The sequence below is a fragment of the Paracoccidioides brasiliensis genome (assembly GCF_000150735.1).
Source record: "Paracoccidioides brasiliensis Pb18 unplaced genomic scaffold supercont2.1, whole genome shotgun sequence".
Taxonomy (NCBI): Eukaryota; Fungi; Ascomycota; class Eurotiomycetes; order Onygenales; family Ajellomycetaceae; genus Paracoccidioides; species Paracoccidioides brasiliensis.
In genome coordinates, this window is record NW_011371358.1 from 2,947,447 (window position 1) to 2,966,403 (window position 18,957).

An 18,957-nucleotide genomic window follows, 5' to 3' on the forward strand; every position below is an offset into this window, starting at 1 on the left:
CATGCAACAGCAGGTCATCAAATCTTACGTCTTGTCCTAACACTACAGAGTGCGCTCTTGATGCCTATCTTACCCTTGCAGACTGTCTGGCGTTGGACTGACATCACTTTAGCTTTAGTCTGACAGTTACTGTGGAATTTTCCCATTCTATATTTGCTAGTTGTTAATCTGTTCCTATTAATGTACATCTGCCTGTTGAACCCTTGCTGCAAGTTCTCCACCTAACTACATCAAAAGCTGGACCCTGCACGTTGGGATAATTGAACAAACGTGTTCTCTTCATCAGCAGGATAACTGGTATATATATGGCCTGGAGACTCATCTAATTCCTATGTTCCCAGCCACAATTAAACCACTTTCCCAGAGAAACCATGTTTAACCGCAACAACTTTTCCTCCGTGAGTCCCTTTGGCTCTGGCTCCAGCAGCCCCGCCCAACAGGGAGATAGGACAGGCCCGCCGCGGGAGCGCTACAATAGCCCTAACCAACCGCCATCTGGTTATGGACCGGATCGTCGAATGGGTGGAGGGTATGGATCTCCACTCCGTCGACCTGATTCTGACATTCAGATGGCTGATGGCTATGATGACAAAAGGAACTACGACCGATCCCATATGGCCCGCGGACCCCCGCCCCCGCCGCAGCCCGTGAATTTGGGATGGGGTCAGAACAGAGTGCCACCAACCCGCATGGACGACCAAGTCTGGTCTCTACGTCCCGCGAAGAGCCCGGATAATTCGTATACATACGGAAATTTGTAGGTTTTGGTTTCTTCATGGATTGGCTTAGTTTAACGGTTTTACATGGTATGTGATGCTAACGAGTTGATCTGCTCTTTTCCAGGGTAGCGGTATCGCCTCGCGATATTCCTCCCTCCCGCGACGGTTCAGATGTCCTCGTTCTCGTCAATGATATGTTTGTCTTCTCTGCGCGACCCCTGGATGGGTTTCCACTAGGGCATATTAGCATGTCTGATCCGCAAAGGACATGGGCTCAAGTCGCTTTGACAGATATGGTCACCGTTCGGCGCTATGACATTTTTAGTGAAGGAGGACAAGCATACCTTGCTTCCATGGATGTGGAAGTAGGTTTTGCTGGCAAAAAGAGGACAGAGACGCCATATGATCAGGATCAGCTGGCTGCGGTAGTCACCAGAGTGAGTATTGGTTTCCTGTGGCTGAAGAAACAAGTAATATCATGACTAACTGGTAATATATAGAATTTTGAAAACCAAATCCTTGCACCTGGCCAAAAGATCTTGATGGATGACAAGAGTATCCCTCTACTATTAACGGTTAAAACTGTCCAACTCGGGAACTTAGCTTCAGAGAAATCGAAATCCTCATCGGCCCCGACAACGTCGGATCCTCACGCGAGAGGAATCCTAACTTCATTTACTCTGATCAACTTTTTCAAAGATGCAAAGACAGGCATCAACGTAAAGCCTTCCAACCGGAGACCTGCAGCAAATTCAATTATTCAACCGGATTTCAAATTCGAAAACATGGGTATTGGTGGCCTAGATATGGAGTTCAGCACTATCTTTCGGAGAGCTTTCGCTTCTCGCATCTTCCCCCCCGGCCTTGTTGAGAAGCTGGGCATTCAGCACGTCAAGGGGATTTTGCTCTATGGGCCTCCTGGAACGGGGAAAACTCTAATTGCTAGACAAATCGGCAAAATGCTCAACGCAAGAGAGCCCAAGGTCATTAACGGTCCCGAAGTTTTAAACAAATATGTCGGACAGTCCGAAGAAAATATTCGAAAACTGTTTGCGGACGCGGAAAAGGAGTACAAAGAAAAGGGGGATGAGAGTGGGCTTCATATCATTATTTTTGACGAGCTGGATGCTGTCTGTAAACAGCGCGGTAGCGGTGCTGGTGGCGGAACGGGTGTTGGTGACAGTGTTGTTAACCAGCTTCTGTCAAAGCTGGACGGTGTCGACCAATTAAACAACATCCTCCTCATTGGTATGACCAATCGTATGGATATGATTGATGACGCTTTGCTGCGGCCAGGTCGTCTGGAAGTTCATATGGAAATTTCGTTGCCAGATGAGCATGGACGAGCACAAATTTTGAAAATCCACACGCAGAAGATGAGAGAAAACGACGTGATGGATAGAGATGTTGATCTCCTGGAGCTGGCTCAGCTGACAAAGAACTTTTCAGGGGCTGAGATTAGCGGTTTAGTTAAGTCAGCATCGTCATTCGCATTCAACCGTCATGTAAAGGTTGGCACCATGGCCGGGATCAGCGATGATATTGTTAATATGAAGGTTAACCGCCAAGACTTTCACAATGCTCTTGAGGAGGTGAAACCAGCGTTTGGTATTTCTGAAGAAGAGCTTGAAAGTTGTCTCCACGGCGGCATCATAGATTATTCTCCAGAGATCAATAGTATCCTAGGCGAAGGCAAGTTATTTGTCAACCAGGTGCGCGATCCTCAGTCAACAACCTCTCTCTTCTCAGTCCTCCTCCATGGACCTCCAGGCAGTGGCAAGACAGCTTTAGCTGCCAAAATCGCCATTGACTCGGGTTTCCCCTTCGTCAAACTCATCTCTCCTGAAGACATGCTCGGGTACGGCGAGGCCGCGAAAGTTTTGCACATGAGTAAGGTATTCATGGATGCGTACAAGAGTCCTACCAGCGTCATAGTGATGGATAACATCGAGCGAATCATCGACTGGGTCCCCATCGGCCCACGCTTCAGCAACACAGTCCTGCAAACGGTTATGGTGCTATTGAGAAAACAACCGCCAAAGGACCGTCGCCTGCTCATCCTCGCTACGACCACCGAACGTTCCATCCTGAAACAACTTGACGTTTTTAGCTCCTTCAATTCCGATATCCGTGTCCCGAACGTGAATACCTATTCTGAACTGTCGTACATCCTGAAAGAGACACAGGCGTTCTCTTCAGAGGAGATAGACGGTGCTCTGGCGGAGCTGCGGGGATTGACGCAGAGCGAGCGGATTGGGGTTGGAATTAAGAAGGTGCTCCTTGGGATTGGCACGGCCAAACAGGATACAGATAGGGCAGGCCGATTTGCCTCTGTTATTGCGAGGGCAATTGATGAGCTGAACTGTGCGTGATGGTGTATGGAAGGTTATGAAGATTTATGTTTATGATTCTTGATTCTATACCAAGTAGCGTTATAGGTTTTCCATTTTAGAGGAGGGTACTATAAGATTTATGTGATCACTTTTTTTTTTGGAACATTTGTCACTCTTGTATGTGGATCTCATTGTTGCTGGGAAGATCTTCGGAGCCAGCTGTTGTAGTGTGGAAACGTCACGTGATCTCTATATCTTACTGGAGCAATTGAAGCTTCAACGTCAAGCAAAAAGCTCCGCAAAGTCAAAAGCTTGAATATCAACATCATCCCATCTTATGCATCACTATTTTATCCTTATTTAAAAAGAGAAGTTTTTCATAAATACACCTATCCGTATTCAGATGCAAAGGTGATAATAAGTGAAGGAAGTTTTCAATATCAACCTCAAACATTTCTGGACACTTATTACATTTCTGTGGCGATATCCCAACGACAATATTGACCCCTGAAATACATACACCTATATACATTCATCCAGAGATCAGAGCACTCAGTAAATTGGCTCAGTCTCTCTGCCTTCAAAATGGCAGAAGTTAACACAGAAGATATTGATGTTGCCACAGTGATGGGATTCACTGAATTTGGAACCCAGCCTAAGAACAAGTGCAAGGATAGAGGTACATCATCAACATCCACACCCCAACACACTTCACTTCAAAATAATCCTACATATCCTCCATACCCAGCACCCCAACCATCGACATTGCCACCACCATTACCCCCCCGTCCACCATTTCCAACTTCCGCCGGAACCAAACGAAAATTCCCACCCTTTTCCACAGAGCAAGGATATATTACCCCTGAAGCTTATCTTCAGGAATTTGAGAACAGCAATACATCCAATAACATGTCGCCAAACCAGAAAAGAACTGGAAAGAAGAAGACTCAGCAACATGGTGAGGAAAATGGACCTGAAGGTGTGTAAAAAAAAAAAGAAAGAAAGAAAAAGGTTATCAATTACGCACTTACTTCACCTTCCCCTTCTTCTTCCACTTCCTCTACAGGGCATTTAATTTTGTGCATGCAATATGCATGCACACACCCCTTGCCCCCGCCTCTCCACCCCACACACCTACTAAACCAAAACCCCCAACAGGAGCCGAAGCGACCACTCGCACCGCCCATCCACATAGGCATAGAGAAAGCAATGTGAATAGGACACCAAGCCCTACCACAGACTACCAGGCGCCCAATGGCACCGTCCTTACACCCCAGGAGCTCAGAGAGCTCAAGTTCGGCGTGCGGAACCAAAATGGCGACATGGTTTATTTCCAGCCAAGCTTTATCGAGGATGATCCGTGGGCAGAGTTGGAGGAGGGTGAGGATTGAGGTTCGGTGTGGAGGTGAGAGTTAGGAGTTCGAATGTGGATATATTGAGATGGTAAGTGGTACTTCTTTTGTCTTCCATGGGTTTTCCCCTTAAATGTAGAAGGGATTATGAATGTGACGGCTAACTTGGACATGTGAAGAGCAGAAAGTTAGCAAGCTTTAATATGTATAGCTGCTACGGAGTACGTGTATGATATTGATGACTATGCAAGACGCTTAGCGTGGGAGGAAAACAGTGGCTACTAATTCATAGCAGAATACCCTAATGGAAGAATGTGATGATATTGCTTTCAAATGAGCAGGGAATATTTGGCATAGTCTTATTTCCAATTCCATCTCTCATTTCTTGATGATTGCTGTAAGTGTATTCTCTTAATCTTGCTCTCAGCTCCATCTCCAAATAAACACAACATAATTTAAGAATGTTAGCCTTGGTTTTTTAACCTTGATCATAATATCTATGTTTTTTTATTTCTCAAAACACATAGAAAGACACTTATTGACGTACTAAGTGCTAAAAAGACAAACAGAGTTGAGAAAGCATACGACATTTTATGATATGCTCTTAATATTTTCCCTATCACCACCCTCACGTAACATATGTGTATGAATGTTGATATGCACAAGCTAATCCAGAGGCATAGAGGAGAAGAAGAAGAAGAAGAAGAAGAAGAAGAAGAAGAAGAAGAAGAAGAAGAAGAAGAAGAAGAAGAAGAAGAAAAGATCTTTTAATTTATAAGAATATATATAACTGATAATTATGTGTATGTATGATAGTCTTCATTGTCATATTCTTCAGTATATATACATGCATGCTTACAGAAGTAGTGAGAGTATAAGAACATGAGATGAAATGTTCACATTTAAACTTCTTTTAACATCTATTTATTGTCTCTTTTTATTCTAAAAGAATTAAAATAAAATTAAATAAAATGAGAAAAGAGAAAGATGCTGTTGAAAAGTCATCAGCAGACTGCTTACCTTATCTATAAAAATTGCACCTACAACCAGCATCTCACTTCCCAACTCTGCACATGAGGACAGGGATGGATATCAAAGATAGGCTTCGGAACCAATGTGAGTGAAAGAGGGGTAAAATGACTAGAATACTTCTATATCATGATTACAAACAGTTTTGTCAACTTATATAAGTATTTAAAGAAAGTCCTGCATTCTAGAAGCTTCATTATAACCCTCCTCGCCCAACCCTCTACCCTGCCCCTTGCATAGTATCATACACAAAGTGGGGGCGCCATGTTGCAGTGTATCCACCCGTGACTATCCCATGCATTACTTCCTGCTTGGATACATCTACTGTACCTACAGTCTACGCCATAAGACTAAACCTGTATACACCTTAGTACGCACGTATCATACACATAAATACAATACTGTACCAATAGCCGAAGCCAAGCCAAAGCTGGTCACTGCATCTCACCCCTGCAGATCAAATGCTGCAGTTACTGGTCTATGGGTTCCAGGGTCCATGGGTTGGTGGGGGTGGATGATGGGTGGGCCCATTGGTTGTACTTAGACGCGCCGGCTTTGTCAGGGGGCGTAGGGGGCTAAGAGAATGGCCCGCAAAAGCGGCAAGAGAGTTGGACGAAAACGTAGGGTGGAGCGGAAACAGCGGTGGGTGGGATTCCCGTCCACCGTACGGAAGGGGGCTAGGGGGGGGGAGATGCCATCCGGAGATGGAAGGGGTAGCCATAGTGGAGCCGCTGGTACACACCACGCAAGATAATCTCGGCTCTGCTTTCCAGGGCCGGATCGATGAGTCGAGGGAAAGCGTTCGGCCTAGTCCCCGTGACGTTCATGTGACCTGTCGTTTTCATTCTGGCAAGTATTGAGACGATGGGAGCTGTAGGACTGGAGGCTTGTGCAGAACCCAGACACGTAGATGCGATGGCCCGGATAGTAACCGTCATAACAAGAAGTGGCAAGGTCCATAGTGGACAATCATTGCAATCCCGGTTGTCTCGCTGGCCCGGACGAGAATCATCGTCAGCAAAAAAAAAAGCAAAGAAAACTGGGTTTGGGGGCTGAATCGGTTATAAAATAGATTCATATTTCGAAACGGGGAGTATAAAATCGATACATAGAGATCGCGACCACCAGAAGATGAAAAAAACCAAAAACAAAAAAAGAAGAAGAGAAAATAGAAAAGAAACGAAAATCAGAATACATGTTCAAATTGCACAAATGGCCCCTCCTACAAGAGTTTGCCTGCAGTGGCGAATTGAAATTGCGAAGAAAAATTTCCAAAGTAGCCTTCCGAATTCCCAAGTGACGAAAATCTGAGAAAAGAGAAAATTTTGATGGCGAATAGTACAATCCCACCAGTCGTAAGCTATCGAAAAGTCATTAAATCATAAGCTAGAAATTCAGGGGTATCAAAATTTGGCCAAGGTCAGTAGCCGTTGTGACAGGCATATTTGCTTGTTGCGGCGCGGTACTCATTCGGCAGAGACCGTTCAGCTTTCGCTTTCAAGTTACTAAAATACAGTTAGACAAAAATTTACGAAGAAAGGCGAAAAATCCAAGTGTTGCGGTTTCAAAATGCAAAATATCGGAATTCCACAAATTTCGCATTCTGACCAAAATGCCAAGACGCGATGTGATGGCGGAGCGCGGCGGAAATGATATTCCGCGAGGGCGGAGCGGAGTCCACATGATGGGGGTTACGATATTTGGGGCAGGGGACACAAAGACAACAGGTAATGCGGCGACCTACCTGACACGCTTCTGGGTCCATTCAAGGTCCTGCTTGGTCTCCTTGGCAGCCTTGATGCCATCAGAAAAATTGGCGCGTGCATTTGTGAGCCGTCGTTGGGCAAGAGCTTGGAGTTCTAGAAGTTCTTGTTGTTTGGCATTGAGGTGGCCGGAACTGCAGCGGGAATTAGTTTTTTTGGCTTAATGGGGAAATTCTGAAAATTTTGCCAGCGCCGGTTTAATAATATTTTCGGCTCGGAGAATGCTCACAGTTTCGCCTGTTTGGATAATCCTTTATCCAGACGGTTGGGGTCGAAAACATTGGACATGCGGTCATTCAGCATGTCCATGACATCGACACCGGAATAACCCCGGGAGGAGGTATCGAAGGTTTCTCCGCTCGCACTGCCGGTAGTAGTGCTGGCATCGGAGATTTCTGGAGGAGAGCCAGCGACACGGGAGATGGGATAAAAATTTGCGGGGGCCGGAGTCTTTGAAAGCATGGCAATTGGGAGAGAAGTGGGATGGTAATAACTTCCTCGGACGGAATCCATTATGGCTGATTTTGTGAAGAACTGGGATTCTCCCTGGTTTCTTTTTCTGGGGTAGTTTTTATTGTTGTTGGAGAGCAAGATGGGAACAAGTTTGCTCAGCTGAGAAGCAAAAGTTTGAAAAGCTAGCAAATAGCGGATTGCAGCGCGGAAAAGTACAGGAGATTTTCTCTTGCGGGAAGATTTGGAGCAAACAATGGATATCAAGCAAGCATTAAAATGAAAACAGCAGGGAGTATATCTCTCAAGGGGTATGTGATATGAGATGAGATACGAAAAGGGTGTATGAGGGTAGAGGTGCTTGTCGTTGGGGACAGTGAACTCGGAGAAGTGGATATAGTATGGGGTATGGAGGGAAGCCGGGGAAATCAGTGAGGATGAAGAGGAGAAGGAGAAAATAAGGAAGAGGAAGAGGAAGACGAGGAGGAGGAAAAGGAGGACCCTTTTATACCCACACGAGAGAGCCATCATGCCTATTCAGGAAGGGGAAGCGAGAAACTTGGGAAGGGATGAAGGGGGGTTTGAGTACGGAAGGGGCAGGAATACCCAGGAAGAGATAGGAGAAGGCAGGAAGGGAAGGAAATGAGGACAAGAGGAGAAAGCGGGAACGAGGGAAAGAGAAGAAGTACCAAGGGCACCAGCAATAAGAGCGCACACACACACACACACACACACACACACACACACACACACACACACACACACACACACACACACACAGAGAGAGAGAGACACAGACAGACACACACGCACACACGCACACACGCACACACGCACACACGCACAAACCCCTCCATCCAATGGCGTGTGCCCTCTTCCGCCTCTCCCACCCCCTCGCATCCTTTCCCATCCCGGCAGCCCCTATCTAAAGTTGGTTCCCCCCCTTTGCCCCTTTCGGAAGTTGTGTGGGACGCTCCCCCAGCCCAATCCGCGCGCTTTGCCCCCCCTCCCTTCTCTATATATACGCCTAGGCTGGCACCGAGTAATGATACTGTATATAGGTACAGTACCTTAGGTTCTCTCGCCTCCCTTTCCCCCCTGGCCACCGCTCGCTCTCCTATTCCCGATCCCCGACTGGCCTCTGCGACACTTGGCTGACCCCGCTCACCCAGTCCGTCCACCAACGTCCAGAAGCCCTTCCCCCCCTTCCCCCCCTCCCCCCCCTCCCCCCAGCAGGTTAGGGCCCCGGTTAGTACTGTATATACCTAGGTAAGGCCCCGGTCGTTTGCCGTCCCAGTTCCATCTTAGTCTAGTCAGCCAGTCAGTTCATGGCTACACAGACCTCCCCTCCCCCACCCCCCGGCTAGCAAGTTGGTAGTCGCTTTTGTTGATTTTTTTTTTTCTTTCTTACTTCTTTTTTTTTTTTTTATCTTTTTTATTCTTGTTATTTTGGGCCAGCATTTTGTGGAACACCGGCAAAAAACCATCCTCCCTCAGCAATCCGGGGATCAGCCAGTTATATCACGGCGGTTAGGATAAGGGGGGGAAATAGTGGAGGAGAGAGTTGTGTGTGTGTGGTGGTAAGAAGGCATGGTAAGTTTAGGGATATGATGTGATGGGTGACAGGATTAGGATCAGCATGTCAGGGCTAAAGGCGGCGAGGACTTATTGGGATCGGGCTGCGGCTGGTAAGCGGGTTTGGTTGGCTGGATCCTGGGTTAGTTATTAGGCGCAAAGATATGGTTCAGACGGGTTTGGCTGTTGATGGATGTGCCAATGGCCGTTGGTTGATATGCCAGTGGTCCGGTTAATTATAGTTGTGGGTATTATTTTCAGGGTGTGGGGGTGGTCTTCGGCGGGTGTATCGTATACCTAGCTGATGTCACGTATAATAAAGTGCAGATGGTTTGAGTAATGCGCGTACAGAGTAGACAGACAGACAGTTAGCTAGCTGATTAGATGTTGAGATTGGTGGATATAAAATCGGGACATTGGGCAGGACACTAATAATTAGTTATTATCTGATGTCGTTTGGGGGAACAGGGCAGATAGTTTAGTTAAACAATGAATGCACTGAAGGCACCAAGCAAAGGTTGTATGGCAGGAGAGTGATTTACATTGATGTTGATTAACAATTACATCATTTATGTTAAACATCTTCAGCGTCAGTTCAACTGATTTCTCTTATTTGGTTAACCTTTCTCTGCTTCAATTTGTTGCTTCATTTTCTTGACTTTATTCTTAGGCTGATTAGCTTACTGAAAAAAATAAAAATTTTCAGTCATTTTGAAAAATCAATCACAAACATAAAATAAAACGATTATTTTTCTCAATATTTTTCAAAAGTTTTTATTTGTGGTTGATTTTCCAAGACGGTTGTCTGGAATAACTATGTCCAACGCTAGCTGCTGCGGTGTGGTTGGGTATGGGGCCCAAGACGGATTGGTTCTTATATATGGGCAGGCGAGTTTGGGTTTCAATGGTGGTTTTTGATCTGTTTGATCTGCTGCTATTTCTTGCTCAGGCTTCCTCTTTTATCTCTTGTGGGCGCTTTTTCCTGAGAAAAACTATTATAGTGGGAGGACGGTTGATTCTCGCAAGGGACATTCCTGATGGATGATGGCTTGGCGGGTGATCTGGGGACAGATTCCTGGAACTTCATGGGGTTTAGTTACATGCAGGTGATTGGAATAGAAGTCATTGGTAAATAGGAGAGAGATTTTGAGAGGGATAGCAGCATAGGATATACAAATCGGAGAATGGCGCTATCCGTTGGGTAGAGATGATTTCATCAGTGTGCTCCGTATGTTAGGCGCTGTTAATTTCGTATAACTCAATGCGCGCAGCACAAGATATTTTAACTTATTGTGCCAGTTTGCAAAAAATAAAATAAAATAAAAATAAAAATACTCACAGGGCCTGGAGTTTCCTGGTAGTTAGTTAGAAAAGAAACTTTAGTTAACTATTTACTCACCCATTCTAATGACACATTACGCACGAAACACACAACGTACGAAATCGGCGGGGGAGAGAATAAATAAATAATAACTAATAAGACCAATAATGACGAAAGGAGAAGGGAAAGGAAGAGTGAATGCAAGAATACTTAACTATTAGCTACCTACGTACGGAGTACATTTCATACAAAACCACCCAACTTCCTTGGGCAGAGCGTCTGATTTCCCTGTTAATGTTACGATTGTGTGGCGGTTGGAAACGGAATTTATTACCCTTTTCACCCTTCTGCCTTCGCAATCGGAGTGTGGATCGGATATTCAGATATGTGCCGTAACTACAGTGCGGATGCCGTTTATTCTATTGGGGGTTTAACTGCTTGAAGATAACTAGCCCTCGATAAAATTGGAAGCTTCACGGCGCAATGATCCATGATCCACATAACTATTACCTTCTGCTGCTGTTCACGAAAAAGAGATGAAACTGTCTCTTGGAACACATTGGGGGGACGAAACCAAACCCGTAGTTAAAAAGGCAAAAGGAAGCTGAAAGCATTAGTTACCGTCGATTCTTAGCGGAACAAGATCAGGTTTTCCTTCGTACGTCCACGTTGCTGCCGGAATTTTCCCCTTCTACACCGCCAAAACCTCTGCGTGAATAGTCCAAGGCTTGTGCAGTAAGTGCTGTACATGTAAAGTACAGGCAGATCCATATACGCCTAGAAGAGCTACGGAGCAGATATATATCGATTATTTCCTCTGTTCTGTTTCCTTCTCATGGTACGCAGTATTTCCTTATACTATTAACTATACGACTCGCCTCCAATGGAAAGCAGGACATATCAATATCTGCGTCCGCTTTTCAATCGAAGCAAGATATAGTTAGTTATAGGCATCACGTCTTAGTCAAGACTCCATTTAATAATAATAATAAAAAAAAGTACCTGTTATGTCAAGCACGGTAGTTATCGTATCCCCCCCCCTGTCGGTATCATCATGAAGACTCCAATGTGAAAGGGAAATTAGAAATCAGTCATCTGCCCCTGGGGTGAAGACCCTGCCTCCATGGCAATAATCTGGGTTTAAGCACGACATTGGACAACACCAGACAAGTCAAGCTTTCCCTGCGAACCATGACGTAGCTGATGGTATAAGCCATAGGCAAAGGTTTGGATGATTAGCCGCTGATAGGGTCTGGAAAACATACCTACCTACTTCTCGCTGTATTGGCAGCAATGGGATCTTCCCTCAACAATTTGTGTCCTAGGTAGGCACAGCCACCATTTTTGAGCTTAGTCTCCATTTTGTGGGACAGGAGATGATGCAGGAATATAATTCCCAAGATAGATAGATGATGGCTGGTAGTGTTTCTGAATCTGAAGTTATACCTTGCTGTCACTGATTCTGTGTAGGCCGAGGTAGCTTCAGCAATACATCTCGCGAAGATAGAGATAAAACAATGATTTTCATAATTCATTTATCAAGACCTGAACAATTTCAGTGAAATTGAACAAGATCTTCATTGGCATACCTATACTTCTCTCAAAATTCCAACAGCATATGAAGCAGAAGTCGCATATGGGCAGATTTGCAGATCGCTGAATAGAGATAATTATCTGAAGATTAGAAATGTAAATAATGATGAAAGAGAATATGAATATATATATACACATATATATATATATATATAAACTGAAGGGAATAATACATTGACAAGAATAGGGAGAATATTAGAAGAAAAGTGTGGGAAATAATAAAACAAAAGATATGTACAACTGAAGGGAAGGATGATGAAAATGAGAAGATTGAGTAAAGGTAAAAAAGGAAAATGTTCAATCTGCCTGCATACTTCAAGCAATGTAATTCTAAAAATCATGAAGAGAAGAACACAAAGAAAAAACAAGAAACTTTTTGTGACATACAAGAATCCCAAGAAAACCAATTTTTTTGAGCAAGTTGGAAGAACCTATATAAGAAAACAAGCATTAAGTCCCTATTTCTACCATACCCGCCGCCAGAGATGGAAAATTGAACCCGTAACAAAGGAGATGAGAAGAAAAAAAAAAAAACACTTTTGTCTATTAAATGTTGAATACGGTAGTTTATACAAAACAAGGGAAAAGGCGGATGGGAGTGATAGTGAGAGTGAGAAGTAAGCTGACATGATGGATTCGATGAACAGCGGCAGCAAGATGGAGAAAATATTCACATCTTCCCTCTATTCCCCTAGCGTTACCAATTATAAGAAGTAAAAATATAAAATGGATAAAAATGAATAAAAGAAAGAAACTGTGTAACATAGGATTTTGTCACTTCAGCATCCCCCAAACCTCAAAACTCCTCATGGCTTCGACACTGCTGCTTCCACAGCTGATGTCGAACCCCGCCTCAATTTATTTTGATCCCTGAGCAACACGTGCGGCACGCTCGGGTCCAACAGCTCCATCAACATCTTACCAAGCTCATTATGCTTAATAGGCTTTGTGACATAGTCATTGAAGCCGGCGCGGGAGGCACTGTCGATCTGATCAGTCATTGCGTTTGCGGAGAGGGCCATTATGGGGATTTGCGGGAAGTGGTTTCTTTGCTCCCAGGAGCGGATTTCTTGGCAGGTTTCGTAGCCGTTTTTGATGGGCATTTGGATGTCGCACTATGTAATATTGGAAGGAGGGCGTCATGGTAAGCTAGCTGGTTGGTGTGGGAGTAAAGAGGATGTAATACCCAAGTATTTTGAGAATAGGGAATAAAAATGGACTTACGATAATCAGTGAGTAATAGCCAGGCTCTTTGGAGAAGACCATGTCAACGCATTCCTGTCCGTTGCTGGCAGTTTCAGAGACCAATTTGACCTTTTCCAAATACTTCAACATGACCTATTATGAACGAGGAGGGAAAAATTAGAGAATTTGCTTAAAAGGGGACTTCCCCAAAAGGGTCCTAATCCACATACCGTCCGGTTAGTCTCATCATCCTCCACAAGTAAGACCCGATATCCCTTATCCCCAACAACCTCCTTAACAATTTTCGACATCATCTTGAAACTATTATTCATCTCTCGCACTGTATCCTGATTCCGATCTTTGTTCAATTCTCGTTGATCAGACGGGTCAAAGATCCTTGAGAGCGACGAGAGCTTAATGGGTTTGGGAACTATGAACATGTTACCTCCAAGAGCGAGGAATTTCTCGTATTCCTCTCTTATCTCACGTTTCTGGCTGATGTCAGAGACAATTATTAGTGTCGGTGACGCTGCCGGTGTTGTGAGAGCATTACTGTTGAACTGCAGAACCAGTTTCATAGTTTCTTTGACGTCGTTGATGTCCGAGAGGTCGATGGCCCAGTGCGTGAAATTTGGACAGTCGCCTCTGCCAACCATGTTTTTCAAATCTTCCATATGAAGGATCGAAGTAATATTACATGTGACATCGAAAGGAATCACTTGCTCGATATGTTTTCTGATGGCCTCACGGGCAAAGTCGAAGGGACAGATTAACAGTACATTATATGACGAGGAATGGACAGGTGTAGACTCCTGAGGGTAGGCATTGGCAACGTTAATTTCAGTCTCAGTTGCTGGTAGGGGGGATATACCCAAAAGTCCAGTCTCCACAGGTTGACTAGTCTCTAATGGAGTTGTGCCGCGAAACGTCGAGTTAGGTGTATCCGGATTCGACATTGGCGAGCAAGAAATTTGCTTGTTCAAGACATCCAGATTTGACGAAGGGCGCAAGTCCATTGTATCTGGACTGAACAAAAACTCATGCGAGAACGGGCTCTTCGGAGCACTTCTCTCCTCCGTAACCTGCATGCATAGAGCGGCATTGCTACCTTTGAACAGTTCCTGTGGAGTCGGGGGCCGGGACGAAACTTCATCCACTTTGACAAAGAATGAGAACTTGGAACCTTGACCCTCCTTGCTTGTCGGCGTTAGCTGTCCGCCATGCATTTCAACAAGCTGCCTGGACAAGAACAAGCCCAGCCCACTTCCAGTGTGCTGCTGAGACCCGTTCCCTTCAATCTGGCTGAACCTCTGCATTAGCCGCTTGGCATCGGCCTTGCTAAATCCTCTGCCAGTATCAACAACTTCGAAGTTCAAAAGAATCTCCGATCCATTCAAAGAAGCGTTGGAGTCGTGGTGGATTGAACAGCGCGTTAAAATTTCTCCATGAGACGTAAATTTGACAGAGTTACCCATCAAATTCAGGAGGATCTGGCGAATTCGGAATCTATCCCCAAACACCATTTTTGGAACATTTGATTCAACCAGATAATTCAACTCAAGTCCCTTGTCCATTGCCCTCGATCCAATCGTGTCTATCACTTCCTCCAAGACCGAGCGAACGTTGAACACCTGACGCACAATATTCATCTTCCCAGCTTCGACTCTGGACACATCCAAAATGTTGTCAACCAGTTCACTCAGGTTGTTAGAGCTGTTATGGATGATATCAAGCATACGCCTCTGATCAGAATCAAGCTGTGTATCCAAAATATGTGGAATCGCCCCCAGAATGCCGTTCAGCGGTGTTCTGATCTCATGGGACATGTTGCTGAAGAAATTGGTCCTCGACTCCATCTCCTTATTTAACTTGCGTTCCAGCAATTTTTGATCATTTATGTCCGTACAAGTGCCATACCAAGAAGCTCCGCCATCGCCGAAATTTGTAGTCTCGACTTTCACGAGACGTACAAGATGCCATCGGAAATCCCCACCTTTAGACTGAAACCTGATTTCAGTTGTGTACGAAACCCTGCCATTTTCGTCTTTCTGCATCGTAACTACGCCCTTCTCAACCAGCTCTTCAAGTGCAAGGGTCAACCCAGGATATTTCGTACGTCCACCATTTTCATCACGAAGTGAATTGGATCGCGAAGATGGAGTAGATTCGGTCGCTGACCCGCTTGAACCCGACTCAGGATTTTCGTTGGACGCTTTTGGAGATTGCGATGGATTGATGTTACAACTAGACTCGGTTGGATTGTCACGCTCTGGAATGGTTCCTGGAGAGAGTAAGATGCCATATCTCTCAAGATCATTTGGATGAATGTGTTTTGCAAATCCTAGGTTGAGAGCATCATCCAGAGACTGTCCAGTGTAAAGCTGCCACTGCTCATTGGTTGAGATAAGCCCACGATATTCCGAGGCCTCAAATACTACCTGAGGTATTGAGTTGGCTAATGCTTTGTACTTTGCATCTGTTGCAAACATCTCTCTCTCCTGCGCTGCTTTCATTTCCGCCATGTGTTGCTCATGGATATCAAGAAATGACCCAATCCAATAGAGCAACTCTCCTGTCTGGGAAAGCAGTGGGTTCGCACGGAAAATGAACCACCGATACGCTGACTCGTCGTTGTACCGCTTGACTCGGACTCTCTCTGTAAACTGTGACCCGGATCGAAGTGCCTGAGCCCACTTATTCAGCAGGTTCTCGCGCTCGCTCTCATGCACGTCAAGCCATGGATCTTTGGCACGTTGCTCCTGGGGCTGACTTCTTCGGTACAGATCGAATTTATCATTAGTCCAAATCACCTCTCCGGTACGAGGCCTCGCTAAGAATAAATGCAAGGGTATTGAATTGAGAATTAGCTGGGATATGGTGTCTGGGATTGGCCGTGATAAAAGTTCTCGATGCAGCTGTGTTGCAATCGAAGCAGATGATGGATATCTCGAAAATCCCTGTGGTGTCGTAATTGTGCTAGGAGCTCTTGATGACGTGCTGAGGGCAAGACCAAGATCACTAGAAGCTAACTCATCAAACTCTGTAGATTTACCCTTGGATGGTAGAGGAGACCATGTCATTGAAGCGGACGGTTTGCGTATAGGATTTGGTTGCCGTAATCTTTGTTGGTTAGTCAAGCCACTCATCTGGTTCACATTGAAATAGCTATCAGATGTCTCCGTGGAATTTTTGGGCATGAAGCTAGGGGTTTGGAAGTTGCTACCAAATTCCAAGCTTGGGTTTCCGGTCATTGACAGCGAAGATTCGGGTCTGCTCATGTTAGATTGCTGAATCGGGCTTGAGATTGTCGAATGGCTATGTAATGGGACATATTCCCCCATGGTATAGTTAACATGGCTGCTAAGCTCTGCCACCAATTCTATCTCACTGCTGGTATCAGAAAAGGTTCCGCCAAGTCCCAGGATGTGGCCAAATCGCTGGGTCCGTGAGCTTGAAAGTTGCCTCTCGAGTTGACTATACTGCTGCGCCAGGGAGAATGACGTAGTGAGGTGGGGGAGGAGGTATACCAGTGAGTTCCTTAGGTTCGCTGGGTAGGGAATGGTAGGAGTGAGAATGGAAATTATGGCAACCGGGAATTTAAGTGTGTTTGAAGAGGTTGCCTGTTTCGACAAATGTATTAAAGGAATGTGTATTACTGTTTTGGAACGGTCAACGCCAATGGCCTCGACAGGTTTATTCTTGAAATAATCGTGCGATGGCGGGTTCGTGGTAAGGGCCTCCTGATCAACTTTACCTCCAGCAAAAAATGGATTTTGCTCTGGATGTTCCAGGGGAGCAGGTGAAGGGACAGGGGATTGCGACCACGGTGACTGGGGTATTTGTTCGCGTTCTTCATACGACTCTGAACATGAAGAGATAGATTGGAAAGGCCGACGCAGTTCCGTCATTGTCTGCGTGGTTGTGCTTCTGCATGACGCAGAGCACAAGCTCGCTAGATTAACGGAAATATTGTAACCCGTTGGCTCATTTAAAACGGTAGCTCCAGGGGTTGGCTGTATGAAGTCATCTCTCGCCGCCTGTGCAGTCACAGAATCATGTAGTGGTGATGTCATCGGATCATGAGAATATTGTCGAGTTAAAACAGCAGGTTTTGTGTGTCCAAAGAGTTTCACCACGTCTGTTCGATTTATTAGAGGATCCGATTCGACCTCCAAAGGACGTGGAACTGAGAAAACAACAGCTGATGGACAAGGGGTGCTTTCTATCTGATTTGCGACTGGCTGTAATGGCCCGCGTTGGGTTGGTTGATCATCAGATGGTGGACCTGGAACACGATCTCTCGACGGCGCTGAATCCCTGTAGACTTTTATTCCAGGATGTATGGAAGCCCAGTCAACAGAGCTCTCCATGCGTACGGGTCTATCTAGTGGCACAGGTTTGTCACGGATATCAACATTCCGATGTTCCCAAAATCCAGCAAATGAATGACGCGCAGTCAGAGAGGGACGTTTTGCCGACGTGGCCGGAGCCTGGCTGCTCGGTTTTGAAGAGTCACCTTCCTTTTGCCTCTTATCCGGCTCGTTGGCTCCCCGGGAAGAAGCATCCTCCTTTAACGGAGTGTCTGGATCTCTAGATGGAATTGGCCCCTTCGGCGGAGAGTTCCTATAGCGAAACAGATTGAACGTAGCTTTTTGTTTCCATGGCACATTCTCCAAATCGGTACTATCTCCCGGAACCGCTAGGGAAGCTCTTTCGGCACCGAAATGCGTATGAAGGGCCTTTACAACATTCGACCACCAAGCATCCAGTCCAGGCTCGGAATTCAACATCAATGAGAGGTCATAGAGATTTGGGTTAGGATATTTGGGATCACCCAAGATAGGGTCAGCATCGGGGGGTAGGAAGTGATCTTTCCCTGACGAGCCACTTAATCCCGTAGGGGTGTTTGTCGTTGATGAGGCTTTGCTCTTTCGAGACTTTGCTGAACTTTTTGAAAAGTGTTTGGCGATTGGACGGCCATCATCAATAGATCCGTCTATAGAGGATGAAATATATGATGAAGGTGTAGGGAAAGGATATGCGGATAATTCAGAGGGATCTACATTCTTAGACGGTCTAATTGTGCGAGACGACGATGAAGAATCAATGTAGACACTAGACTTCAATGAATCTGTTAGTGAACCTAGAGGGATTGGGGCGCCAGAGGGTGATGAGGGCGTAGAGGAGAATCCTTTCATGGCTTTTCGAGACAACTTCATATCCGGGCGCGAACTTGGAGGATAGAAGTGAGAGCCCGAGCGGGAGTGATAGATAAAGGTCGCTTCCATACTTTTCCGCAATTCTTCCAGGGTGTGCATACTTTGACGTTGACCACGGGGTGGCAGTCCGGGCCGTCCATGTCGAGAGGCTTGAGAAGACAGAGGCGATACAGGGCCATGTTTTGGGAGGGAAGATCCAGCGACAGAAGATTTCACGGACGAGTCACCACCAGAAAAGACATATTGATGCATGGAGGACATCAATTTGTCCTGGTCAGTCACGGAGATGGGTCCCGGATTGCTGGCGGCGGGGTGAGATTTCGCGGGGAGTCGATGATGATTGAGATTGGCGGATGCCAAGGACGGCGACGGCGGGACATTGACCGGGGAGGGCAGCGGTGGTGTCCTCATGCTGCTA

At 45.7% G+C, this 18,957-nt stretch overlaps 5 protein-coding genes across 5 annotated transcripts; 2 read left to right on the forward strand and 3 right to left on the reverse strand.

Moving 5' to 3' along the window:
• Positions 1-371: 371 nt before the first annotated feature.
• Positions 372-3,091, forward strand: PADG_00898 (AAA family ATPase SEC18; the record flags this gene model as incomplete). Its single annotated transcript, XM_010757727.1, has 3 exons — positions 372-757; positions 844-1,156; positions 1,220-3,091. The coding sequence occupies 3 exons, from the start codon at positions 372-374 to the stop codon at positions 3,089-3,091; spliced, it is 2,571 nt and encodes an 856-aa protein (XP_010756029.1).
• Positions 3,092-3,637: 546 nt separating this feature from the next.
• Positions 3,638-4,443, forward strand: PADG_00899 (uncharacterized protein; the record flags this gene model as incomplete). The annotated part of the gene is made up of 2 exons (XM_010757728.1): positions 3,638-4,031; positions 4,211-4,443. 2 exons carry the CDS (start codon positions 3,638-3,640, stop codon positions 4,441-4,443), a joined length of 627 nt encoding a protein of 208 aa, XP_010756030.1.
• Positions 4,444-5,911: 1,468 nt separating this feature from the next.
• On the reverse strand, positions 5,912-6,371 carry PADG_00900 (uncharacterized protein; the record flags this gene model as incomplete). Its single annotated transcript, XM_010758235.1, has 2 exons — positions 5,912-6,110; positions 6,172-6,371. The coding sequence occupies 2 exons, from the start codon at positions 6,369-6,371 to the stop codon at positions 5,912-5,914; spliced, it is 399 nt and encodes a 132-aa protein (XP_010756537.1).
• An 802-nt stretch (positions 6,372-7,173) lies between these two features.
• Positions 7,174-7,709, reverse strand: PADG_00901 (uncharacterized protein; the record flags this gene model as incomplete). Its single annotated transcript, XM_010757729.1, has 2 exons — positions 7,174-7,330; positions 7,426-7,709. The coding sequence occupies 2 exons, from the start codon at positions 7,707-7,709 to the stop codon at positions 7,174-7,176; spliced, it is 441 nt and encodes a 146-aa protein (XP_010756031.1).
• Positions 7,710-12,941: 5,232 nt separating this feature from the next.
• Positions 12,942-18,950, reverse strand: PADG_00903 (uncharacterized protein; the record flags this gene model as incomplete). The annotated part of the gene is made up of 3 exons (XM_010758236.1): positions 12,942-13,250; positions 13,360-13,473; positions 13,551-18,950. The coding sequence occupies 3 exons, from the start codon at positions 18,948-18,950 to the stop codon at positions 12,942-12,944; spliced, it is 5,823 nt and encodes a 1,940-aa protein (XP_010756538.1).
• Between the last annotated feature and the right edge of the window lie 7 nt (positions 18,951-18,957).